The 12,899-nt window shown below is 38.0% G+C and overlaps 1 protein-coding gene across 2 annotated transcripts in view; it reads right to left on the minus strand.

The window, feature by feature from the left end:
* Nucleotides 1–292: 292 nt before the first annotated feature.
* The window catches only part of LOC108237654 (formin-like protein 13), a 58,660-nt gene continuing 46,053 nt past the window's right edge, over nucleotides 293–12,899 (minus strand). The window contains exons 16-17 of one of the 2 annotated variants that reach the window (XM_017419252.3): nucleotides 10,790–10,873; nucleotides 293–712 (exon numbers count right to left, since the gene is read on the minus strand). In XM_017419252.3, the coding sequence (XP_017274741.1) occupies nucleotides 611–712; nucleotides 10,790–10,873 (186 nt within the window). In that variant the 3' untranslated portion in view covers nucleotides 293–610. The remainder of the gene's footprint in view (nucleotides 713–10,789; nucleotides 10,874–12,899) is intronic. The other variant, XR_001808643.3, reaches the window with a different exon arrangement.

Here is a 12,899-nt window from a genome sequence, read left to right on the forward strand (position 1 = left end):
TTGATGTAAGGCTTTGATTAAAGGTTTTTGTTTGCAGTCATCAAAGTACAGAACCCTTACACTCCTGATTGCTCAAAAAATGACCTGCACAACAAAAAAAAAATTATAAATGTCACTTTAATGACTATAAAAAGAGCCATGACCCAAAAAAGCATTTTGAACCTGATTATAATTAATTAATTTAATGAATTTTAATGTCCAGTTTAGCAGTGTAAGTCATGCCATATGCATGTTTGATCTTTCTTAATCTTTCTAAATTGAGACAAAATGTGCTTTCACTCTTTCTGCATCAAACTGTTTTCCACTTTGAGCCCAGAGGGTTGCACATTTGTTAAGTGTGAATTTTGCATAATGTCCCAAAGCATAGACTAGTTTTTTTGTTGTTTTTTTTTTAAGTCAACTTCAGACATGCTGTGCTTCGCAAACTGTCTTGTCTTCCCAGGAATCTGTACATGAAGGCACATTTCCATAGTCATGTCCAGTTATTGGTTAGTGGCCACATTTATCATACCTTAATATGTGAGCTCCCCAATTCAACAGGATCAGCTTTTCAGTTTAATAAAGATCGTAAAATTCCTGTCTCACAATCATGTGCTCCACACAATACAAGTCATACAATTTCAGCACGAGCCCTTTTGAAGTCGAGGATGAACTGACTGATTATACTGCAGAGCTCCTGGGAGTCTTGATCTCCTGGTTCTCCAAATTTAACCTACACACACACACAAAAACAACAGGATTACTTTCTTGAATACTTCGAATGACAGTAATTGCACTTCACAAGACCTTTGGGCCTCTAAAACCAGTTTAAGAATTAATAGCTGCATTTACTTTTATTGGTGTGCTGGTGCCAGGGTCGTGCATGAGTGTGGTTTTCTGATGTAATTACCTCATACGTTGCCTCAGCATGCATTCATGTCCTTGAGTGCACTCATACAACGAGGCAGACATGTAGTACCTGATTAGTACTTAGACCTAAGTGGTTAAAGGTCACTGACATAGGAATGTTTCTTAAGTCAAACTTGTTCTGAAAGAGTCACTGGTGCAAAATGTGCTAATTGGTTTATTACATGCTGCTGACTGAGCAGGCTGAAGTTCAGACATTCCCTCCGTTACGGTCTTTTTTCATTTCCCTTCATGTTATGTTGCACACATTTAAAAATTCCCATTAGGAACATCCTAATGTTGTTTATGTGTTTAACGTCCGACATCATCTGCCAGAAATCCTACACCATCAGTTGGCTTTCAGTAAATACCAACTCCAAAATGTGCCCCTAATAATGTCGAAAAAAGCCTTGAGCACAGCTGGACACCATTTTCAAGTTTCTTTTCACTGGAAATGGATTTTTTAAAAACCTTTTATCAAAGGGACATTTTACCCAAAAAATAGTTGCCCATAAAGTACCAGATTCTTTTCTTTGCATTTTTACATTGCAATTATTCTGTTAATTAAATAAACAAGACCTCCTGTTTCTGATAATTGAAACAAATAAAGCTGAACAGAATCACTCTGTTCAGACAAAATCAAACAGTCCAACTGATCTCATAAAACCATTTAAAGTGATATTAGGTTTTTTATCTAACCTTTAGTAAGAAAGCAAAACATATCCAGTTATTCCTCAGTCACTTATTTTCCACTTAATCATGTTTAAGGTTGCAAGGGGCTTGATGCCTGAAGCCAGTATCTGACTGGGTTCCCAACCCAAAATTGCAAAGAAAAAAAACCCAGGTGATTTTCAGTCTCAGTCTCACTGGATTTTGAGTGATTATGAGCGCATGACTAGAGAGCTGTGCTGCTGCGTTTTGAAAATGACGGCTTATTTTTGTGAGCAAAGCTGAGTAAAATGTATTCATTATTTCAATGGTGACCTTCACCGACAACATACCCGCCGTGATTCTGTTTGTACCCACTTTGGCAGCCACCCCCACATTTATGATTTAATCTACTGGAGTACACGTTTGAAATTAAGACAGGTAGACTTGCAGCAGTTTTTCTGATAATAATGATTTATCATCATCATGGTTAGATCTGGTCATCCAGCTGTAGTCTCAGATGTTTTCTGTCATAAGGAGAACTCCCACACAGGTGTCAAAATGCAGCTCTACACCTACAGAAACTAAACTGACAACGGTTAGAGACGCCTACATCATCTCTGCAACTATTTTGAGGTAAAAATTGTCCCAAATTTTTCGAACATGTTTAAATTTCAAGCAACAAAGCTGCAAGACTCCCATAAGGAAACTGACCACATGCAGGAGTTTGAAGACACTTTGAAGACTCGCTTGTGAAGGCCATTTGCAAACTAGTCACAAACAGTAGCGGCCCAGTGAAATACAGGCTTAACTCCGCACTCAAGAGGCGAGAGGCAGGGTACGCCCATCACAGGCCCAACACGAAGATAAATGAAAGGCCTAACATTTCTTGAAAGAATGCATATAGGCTTTTGCCAGCGGACACCTTGAATTGAGTTGACTTCAAAAGTTAATCTGTCCTAGATGGACGGCAAATGATTACTTTCTGAGAGTTATGTTCAAATCCATGCAGTGGTTCATGAGATATTTTGCTAACGGCTGATTTCAACACATAATACCAACATTTTAAGCAAAGATGTCACACATTTTGTTGCACTCAGAGTATGTGTTGGAGATGAGGATGAGCTGTTGCCACCTAATTATAGCTCAATACCTGTAATGCTGGCTGACTTACAGCCAATTTAAATTTTTGTGTATCATGAGATCAGTTGGCTGTGGCAGCCATCTTGAGTTGGACTGACTTCAAAAGTTAACCAGTTGTGGATGTACATGCCTTCATTATCATCTGAAGGTTTCATTGAAATCCCCCCAGAGATTCATGATATATGTTGCTAATAGACAGTTTACTCCAATAGTTTATGGGAACGTTTTTATCACAGATTTTGTGCAGTCTGGTAGCCATCAGACTATAAGATGGGGATCACTCTCAGCTACTGCCACACCAGCTTTTAGCTTAATGTCTGTAAAACTGGCTGAGTTACAACCATTATCGTGTTTGCTAAGATTGTTTTGCTGTGGAAGCCACCTTGAATTATATTGACTCCAAAAGTTAATCAGCTGAGATTCCAACTTTGGACTTTCTTGCTGTGAAGCACCAAGGTTAACCACCTGCAGTCCCTCCAGTTATTCCTTTGTAATTTCATTTTTCTTGCCAGCAGCAACTTGTGGATTGTGGGTATTAATTCTTGTTGGTATAAATAAATGGTATTTCCAAAACCCTTCTTTCTCTCTGATTTTTCATATTTATTTTTGGTTTAAGAGTTTTAATTGTGACTTTGCCTGTGAATCATATAAACCTTTATTACGGAACAAATAATGCTGATAGTTTGACAAATAACAAATAAGAACCTATAAAATAAAAATAACTAATATCAGAGTTTTATAACAATTACGTATCAATACAAGCATTGAATGTTGTATGTTCTAAAAGGACAGTTTTTGTTTAGCTTTCACTTTAAAGTGTTTACACTCAAACATAGAGAAACACCAGTTTCAACATCTGCAGTGTTGTAAAACACCACTATCATGACTCTTCTCTGAGCTCCGTTACTCCTTCCTCCCAGAGAATGTGGACAACTTTCAATAATTAAACATTTTGCAAGGCTGGATAAAGGGCTCTCATAAGCCTCATTTGGCCCAGGGGCCACCAGTTGATGAGTTTTTTAGATATAAAAATGAAATCAAATACCTTTACAGAATCAAATGCTGAATTCTTTATTAGACTCAATAAAAAGCTTGAGGAAGCAACATTAAAAGCAGTTTTTCTTCATTTGATGAGGTGGAATTGATTTTGAAATGTCAGGTTTAACAAACACTGTGCATTAAAGTTGCACTCTGTACAAAGACAGACTGATGATGGGATACAGGTGTCAGATTTTAGCTTTGATATTCAAACAATGACAGAAATTAAAAGGATGTGTGACGGCTTGTTATTTAAAACGTCTCCTTATTTCATCTGGTGCACATCCCTCCAGATAAGTTAAAGAAAAGGTAGAAGAAGAACAAAATGAACATTATGAAAATTATTTGTTGACTTTCCTCTTTTGAAAAAGACTTTACCATTATAGCTTTTGAAGGGCAATATGTATTTTATTCTTCCTCTCCTCTAATAAGATTTGACAACATGACATCTTTTCCCAACCAGTCACTCTTTAGTGCTCTAAAATTCAGTTATTCTGAAACTTTTCTTGATTTTTAGGCAGTTTCACAGCACAGCTTTAACCCACAGCTGACATGGAAGAACTAACATCTGCACATACTGTTCTTCTAACTTTGACACAACACAGGGGAACTTGGGGACTTTACCGCTCTGCTGTCTGATAAGGACAGCCTTAAAAAAAACACATTTAAATCAAAGGATTTTTTTTTCTTTAAAAAAAATCACTTGAAAAATAGACTGTCTCAGGATTCCACTGGCCTAACTTCAAACATAAGAAAGTATAACGGTAAATTTTTGTAGCTCTGCCTGGTGATTAAAATTGAACTGCTGGCCTGAAGGAAACATTATAGGTAAAGGTCAAGTTGTTAAACTTTAAAATGCCCCCGCCTCTATACACCACCACTGTTAATGATACTCAAATAAGAGATTCATGTGATAGATAAGAATAATTTTAACATCTTCAAGGATGAAGAAGAAACAAATTTGGATTTGTAGTTTAAAGAGAGAGCTCACCTTTTTTGAAGTGGGTTTGTGTGAAGTGGATAAAAGTAGTCAGTTTCTTACCTGCAGTAGACAGCGGTCAAATGACCAGCGTTTGGAGAACCAGGGAGGAATTCTCATCAGGACTCATTTGAGAGCACTTTATATTATTTTTATCAAATATTTTGTCACTTTTTGCATAATACAGCTGTGGCTTACTTTTCAACTAAACAATGTCTATGTTTCGCTACTCGGATGAGAAGCGAAACATCTTCAGCTACAGAATACAAGTCCAGTTGTTTTTGTTTTTAACCTTTTTTTGGATTTACCATGTCCTGGATGACTGAGCATCTACACCAGCAATGTTCATGTTGTTACATGTAGTTGCACGATCTGAGTCCGTTCTTGAATTTTTTTCCTAGCATTAAAACATCTTGATTTTTGTATTTGCCCTCAAATGCAGCATTAGCAAATGTTGATATAACAAACATATAAGTAACAAAAATGAATTAGATTTAAAGGCTGATTTTTTTTTCTTTTACATTCCAGCCTGCAAATAGGAGAAACAAAAGCATTTAAAACTGAAAAGCTACTCGGGTTCTTGTCTGTCAGTTTGCTGTGTGACAATCTGAGCACCATCTGCTATGATACATTGGTTAGGGTAATAACCATTCATCCATCCATCCATCCATCCATCCATCCATCCATCCATCTATCCATCCATCCATCCATCCATCCATCCATCCATCCATCCATCCATCCATCCATCCATCCATCCATCCATTTTCTTTTACCCGCTTCTCCATTCCAGGTTGCAGGGAACTGGGGCCTATCTCTAGCAGTCACTGTGTGATAGTCGAGGGGGGTTAAAACCTCCTCGGAGAAATACTTATTGTAATTTGTGTACAAAAATGTCCCCCCAAAACTGAAGGTAGTATCTTACTGGGCTGCAACTATTAGAAACTAGTTGATGATGCAATCTTGACTCAGTGTTGTGGGAATAAATGCAAATTTTCTGCTGCAGTCTCACCTAATTTTGGATGTTTGCGGGCGCATTTCACGTGATGGTGTTTTGACAATCATGGCTTATTTTTTTGCGCATGGCTTGTAAAACTGTAATTTAGGCCATGAACATTATTTCATTTCCCACATCAAACCCACCTCAGCCCACTTTGTACTCACCTTGGCAATCCCTACTTGTTTATGATTTACACATTTGAAATGAATAGAGGCAGATTTGAACATTTAGACCTGAACACGTTTTCTGTCAGAGGAAAGCTCCAGTGCAGAAGTCAAAATACAGCTCTTGTTCTCATGAGACAGGTTGGAGACACTCACAAGTCACCTGCGATGATTATTTTGAGAGAAATCAGTGGCTCAGTTTTTTGAACATTTTTAAAATTCAAGCATCAAGTCTGTGAGCCTTGTGACTCAAGTGATGTAACTGAGAACCACCACGAACGTCACAAGACATTCTGGAGACTTCCTCACAAAAGCCATCCACCAGCTAGTCGTCAGCAGTTGCAGCCCAGTGAAATAGTACTTTAAGGCTCACAGAAGGAGTGGTAGGAAAAGTGTCACTGGGTGTTTTCTTAGACCTCTAATATTGTCTGCAGAAAAAAGGGCTCTGAAGACCTATAATGGAGAAGTCGTTCTGTAATCCTGTTATGTTAAGACCTGACTAAATTGTCTTAACTTGTGAATAAATGGGTAACACAAGGTCTTTACTTTTTGCATATCTGATCCTGCTATTTTCTCTGTTCCACAAAAACAGATCCACAGTGAGGAGTCTGCCCTAAAGCATTGTGCTCTAACTCAGTTTCCCTCTGTAATTGCAGATGCTATATCACCTCTCCATGAGGTGATATTTCCAGCAAAACCCACCCAAACATTTGAGCTTTATTCTTTGATTGCTTTAACATGAATAATTAATTGAACCTTTATGACAGTGATTAAGTTCTTATGACTAGACCTTCTATGTGACAGAGAATGAGAGAAAGCAACAGCAACCAATGGTATGTCTGGGGTAAACAGTAAGGTCTCAGTTTCAGCTTCTGACATCACAGATTTCTATCAATCCAGAACATTACACACACCGTACAACAACTCTTTTATCCACATTACTTTTAAAACAGCATGAAAACTGAATTTTTACTTTGAATACAAGTCTATGTTCATCTGCTTTACTCAAGTAAAGTATATTAAACAATACTACTTCAAAATACAGGTGACCCCATCGGCTCTGAGTATTGTACCTGAATGCAGTTTGAAAGACACTAGCAGAGGATCAAAGCTGCTTCTTTAATGTGCTGCTTTGACTTTTCAGCATATTCACAAACAGGACCTAAACATATTAAACACTCTTATTCCCAACCTGACTGACTCTGATTTGGTCAAAACCCCTTTTCATCAGTTTTCAGTGCACAGGGCATCACTTTATATTAGCCAACACTCAGGACAGAAGCTTCACATTTCTTTTTTTATTTATTCACTCTTTGACTTCTTTCCTTTACTACTGCATTTGTGCAAATAAAGTGTTTAATTTACGGTAGATTAGGCCTCTTTCACACTAGATGACATAAAAAAGTCAGCCAACATGTCTGGTGTTTTTGAGATCTTCAGGTGTGTGTTAGGAATGTAGTGGGTTCCTTTTTACACAAAAGAGAATCATAGGTCATAGAGGGTTTTGAGCATCCATAAATCTTCTGTAGCAAGGTTGTGGTGGTGTATCATCATGGTGGCAGCGTATTGGGGTCCTTGGCATGAGTACCTCATGTGTACATAACCTAATTATGTTAATGATGGGGGTGCTCAGAAAAAAAATCAAGATATCAAGAAAGAAATCACAAATTGCGACTACACCATAGAGATATAATACACAGGAAATGATGCTGTAAGGCTACTTAGTTCAGTGAAATGTGCACAGCACAGGAAGGCTGGAGGTTCCCCTTCCTATTTAGGTGCTTTTTATTTGTCTACCAATCTCGACTGAATGCAGACCCGTATTTGGCATCAAAAACTAGATTTAAATGTATATAAAAACCTTTTAGATTTGGTTTCTTTTCCAATCATCTTCATGGTTGAAAGACATTTGACTAGCAAGCTAACAGTAGGAAGTATGTATTGTGAATTAGTCTTGGCTACTACCACACCAAATTTTAGCTTAGTAATATTGAATTTGATTGACTCCTAAATTTATTCAGTTGTAGATGTACACCCAGTAATCACTTCAATAATATTTCATTAAAATTCATCCAGTGGTTGATGAAATATTCTGCCAAAAGATGGACAGAGTTGACTCCAATACTTAATGGCAAAATTTTAAGAACATATCTTGTGAAACTAGTTAGTTCTCTAATCATAAGTTGGAGATTGCCCTCAGTTATTAGCACACTAAATCTTAGCTCAATATCTGTAAAAGTTCATGAGTTAAAGCTATTCTGGTGTTTGCTAAGGTCACTTAGTTGTGACAGCCATGTTAATGAGCTGTAGATGTCCATCTAATAATTACCTTTTCATGAGATTTCATGATTCGTGAGATATTTTGCTAACCTGACAGATAAAAGAACACACACACAGAGAGAGATATGGGCCTTGGACAGCGAGTAATAATAAAGTTTCACTCTGTTTACTCCAAAATCAAAAAATATGACTTCAAAGCATTCTACAAATTGAAAACCAACACAGCAAGCTCCTGACCAAAGGTATATGTATGTGACGGCTTGGAACTGAGAACAGGAGAGTAACTTGTTACAAATGTGAGAACTGATATTTGTAATATTTGTCTGTTTGAAGGACCACAGGGGTTTGTGATGGAATACTGTATTTGGCAGCAGGTCCCAGCAAGGAAAGCAGTTCCTAACTTTGTGTACTCTGCTGTTTGATTATTCATATTTACTATAAAAATATGAAGGACAGATGTATATTTCTACTGATTTCTTTCTTTTTTGACTCATGAAGGCTGGAAGATTAACTGTAAAAGCCCACAAAATGTGCACATCAGTCACTGGATAAAGAATTCAAAAAAGGCGCTGATGGTCCTTCCCCGCTTACTTAAGTGTGACTTTTTGGAGTGCACAGCTGACTTACAGTGGCTGTAATAATACCACAAATTCCTGGCAGGCATAAAGCCCACAGCTCTTTCTATCATGCCACGGTGCTCAAATACAGCACGAAGGGTAAGTGGACTCTCTATGATGATGGATCGACCATAGATATTTGAAAAAGATGAGAAACTAGACACTACGTTTGTATTGATTGTTTTTGGTGGGAAAGTCTATTAGAAAAAGACATAGCACCCGTTAAGATGTCAGAAGTGGGCTTGAGCTCCATCCAGCTAATCTAGACAGGTTAGTGAGCAAAGAAAATGTTCTTCTTAATAGACAGTGTGATGAAAGATTACAGAGGGACCAACGCTTCCACTAAATCTGATATATGTGACAGAGCAGTTTGCTTTATGGGAGATTTTGTGTCGAGACGAATGCTTAAAGGCAAGCATCGTGTTTAGACAAGCATATTAACGGATATCACTATTTCTGGAGTCCAGAGCGCATCAGAGAGCTTTTAAATCCTGAATGCTTTAAGTTTGAATGAATGCGTCACAACCTTGAATAGGAATTTTAAAAATGAGTTTCCTAAATGAAGCACTAAAATGGCATGAAGGACAAAACGTTGTAGTTTGGTCTTTTTAACCCTCACATGGCCTTCGGGTCAAACGGACCCGAAGCTACGAGGGCTTCTCTTCCTGTCTTCAGTTACGAGGGCTTCAGAACGGTTAAATACATCATGAGAAAACCTAAATCTTTGCTGTAACAGCCTCTTGTTTTCTTTTTTTTTAAATAATTGCCGAATGTACATAACACACTCTTTATTTTTCTGTATCTCTGTTTATCAGCCTATTGTTTTCACTGAATTTTTTCAAAAGGAGCAATAACATAAGATTTTAAAGCTGTGCATTAGCTGTAGAAAATGTGAAATGATGTTTGTATCCTTGCTGAGAATGAAATACAGTCATGGTGAAAAGAGATTACATCTTCTTTAATTGCTTGGGTTTTATGTAAACAAACCTGATCTTTATCAGCTTCTAAAAGTACCTAAATGTAACCTCAAGTGTACCAAAACACAAAGCAGATTTCATCATGTGTTTAAATTTCAATAAAAAGAAGCTAAATGAAAAAACTAAGTCTATCTCATAATCCAACAGTTTGTAGAATCTTCTTTAGCAGCAAAAACTTCAAGAAATCATCTTCTGTATGAGCTTATCAGTCTATCACATGGTTGTGGAAGAATTTTGGTCCACTCTTCTTTACAACATTACTTCATTTAATTGAGGTTTGCAGTCCAGAAACATTTCAGTCAGTTTGAAGTCTGAACTTTGACTGGATTCCTTTTGTTCTTTAGCCATTCTGTTGTAGATTTTGTTGCTGTGTTTGGGAACGTTGTCATGTCATGACTCAGTTTGATCCAAGTGTTGGACAAATGGCTTCACATTTGACTCTTGAATCGCTTAGTCTACAGAGTTCATGGTCGACTCAATGACTGCAATGTGCCCAGGTTCTGTGGCTGTTTGGTTTTCTCCAAGCATGGCGCTGCACATTTCTAGTTTGGTCTCATCCTTTCAAAGGACATTGTTTCAGAAGTCATGTAGCTCATTAGGATTGCTACTTTCTCTCTTAAATCCTAGGAGAAGGATGGATTAAGTTTTTTTACACGCAGCTTTTCCAATTTGGCTTCATTTTGGTTTGATAAATATTGACATAATGGAATCTGTTTTGTGTTTGTGTACATTTGAGGTTAGATTAGTATAATTTTAAAACCTGTTAAAGACCAGGTCATTTTTAATGTTCTTATATGTAAAAATCTTAGACATTACAGAGGGCGTCTTTTTTCATGACTGTATAAAATGCATTAGGTTTTTCTGTGAACCTTTGAGGACACCTGGTGCAAAAGAAGTAACCTTCCCCCCTTTGAAATATATGTGTCTCTGGCAGTGTAGGGTGGGGAGATGAGGTGACAAATAATTGAAGAGGGCAATCTAGACACTACCAGAACAGGAAGGAGGGCATCCATCCTTGAAGCTGTAAAAAAGAGAGATTGAAATAATAACTCAGGGATTACCAGTATGACAGAATAGAGTTTCTTCATCTCCTCGCATGTCTTCGTCAGAGAATTGAGATCTGCGTTGTACTTCTCAGTTGCCATCTAGGATACAGAGAAAAGCACAAAAGGTCCTTCAGTTTGTTCAGCCCCACTTTTACCAAGGTTTACAGTTAAATTTCTCTGATTTCAAAGCAACTATTGTTCAGAAAAACGATTCATATTGACATAATTTATAGATGTAAACTGAGAGGATAACAAGTAAAATTTCTTGTGCTATTAAACCTACACACTCAGATTAAAAGAGAAGCAAATTATCATTGTCATAAGTATGTTGCTTAGCCAGAGATGTCTGCTCTGCACAAAACCATGAAATCAAAAACAATAAGTGTTTTTCAGTTTGTTTTTCTGACTTGTATTGTTTGACAGCAGGTCTGGTCCACTGCCACATGACTGAAGCAGTCAGTGATACTTAAGTTTGTTTTTGTCTCCCTGCAGAAATTATTCAAAGGAGTTTTAAAGTTTTAACACTGATCTTCCTGTCTCCGTTCACAGCCACCGACAGCTGAGCTGATGAGATAATGCAACTTGTGTCCAAACTCACAGAATGATCACACACTTGTGCTCAAGCAAAATTTGAACCAGTCAGCAGAAAGAGCTGGAGGAAAATGGGGTTGCTGTACATTACTTTCTTATTAAGGGTCTAAAATATTAAAGGGGGTTGGGGGGTGGGGGGTGTCTGTCTCCCCAAACAAAAAGAATTACCTTCAAGATTAGAGAAAACAAGTCAGAATGGAGAAAACATTTTGTATCTCAGGCTTTTTTTTTGCTTTTTTTTTTAAAGACACTTAACCTTTTTTATTGTTGACTTTAATAAAACAAAACATCTGTCTTGTGAAAAGCTGATTTGTCCTTAACACTGTTTCAAATCGGACCCGACATTAAAAAAAGGAATTATTTAAGGAAAATAGAACAGAGGGGGTGCAGTAGATCGGTGGTCAGTGCCAAGGTCTAGTGATCCTGAGGCAGCGGGTTTAAGCGCAAGATGCATGAGGAAGGGCACCTGGCTTAAAACAATTGCCAAGTCTTTGATGCAAGGTTGTTTTTTATGGCAAACTCTCCACAAGGGAGCAGCCAAAAGTACAACAATTTAAGGTAGTATATCACTGGGCTTTCAGTGTTGGAGACTAGTTGATATGTCAAAATTGCAAGAAAATAGTTCATTTCTCAGTTCATTGAGAAATTAATTATGAATGTTTGCAACCAAGGAGCCAGTGAGCCATGAAGCTGCATTTTGAATGGCCAGTTTTTGAAAATCACAGTCTATTTTTGTGGACTATTTTTGTGAAATTCTGGTTTGAGACGCCCGTGTCAACTCTGTGACATCAAATATTTTGTTCCAAATTCACGCCACAGAGCAGCGCACCTCTTCAACGCACGCAGGGAAATTGAGAAGCAACGCAAACGTCACAAGACATTCTAGAGACTCCCTCACAAATGCTCTTCACCAACTAGCCCAGTGAGATACTAGCTTTAGCTGGCTGTAGATAACAAATAAAGTTTTAAAGAAGAGTAAAACAGGGATTGACTGTATTCTTTCTTTATTTTGTTACTTCTTGCTTGTTTGTGTGAGTGGGAATGAGTCAGTCGCTCACACAGCTCTCAGGTTACAACAGCAGATGAACAAACTGACCATGAGGAAAACCCAGCAAGGTACACATAAACATTTTGTTGAAGGTGAGGTTGATTTTAGTTTTGTATTATCCTATGTCCAACAGCAGTTCAGAATACCCACCCTTTTTGGAGTCCTTGGAAGGGTTACTGGAGGGTGCCTCTCCTGGGGACTCCCTTGTTCTACTGGGGGACTTCAACGCTCACGTGGGCAATGACAGTGAGACCTGGAGGGGTGTGGTTGGGAAGAACGGCCCCCCTGATCTGAACCCGAACGGTGTTCTGTTGTTGGACTTCTGTGCTCGTCATGGATTGTCCATAACGAACACCATGTTCAAACATAAGGNNGTCCATATNTNNTCTTGGCACCAGGACACCCTAGGTCGCAGTTCAATGATCGACTTTGTTGTCGTTTCATCTGATCTGCGGCCGCATGTTTTGGACACTCGGGTGAAGAGAG

This window comes from Kryptolebias marmoratus, linkage group LG8, assembly GCF_001649575.2.
Source record: "Kryptolebias marmoratus isolate JLee-2015 linkage group LG8, ASM164957v2, whole genome shotgun sequence".
NCBI classification, from domain to species: domain Eukaryota; kingdom Metazoa; phylum Chordata; class Actinopteri; order Cyprinodontiformes; family Rivulidae; genus Kryptolebias; species Kryptolebias marmoratus.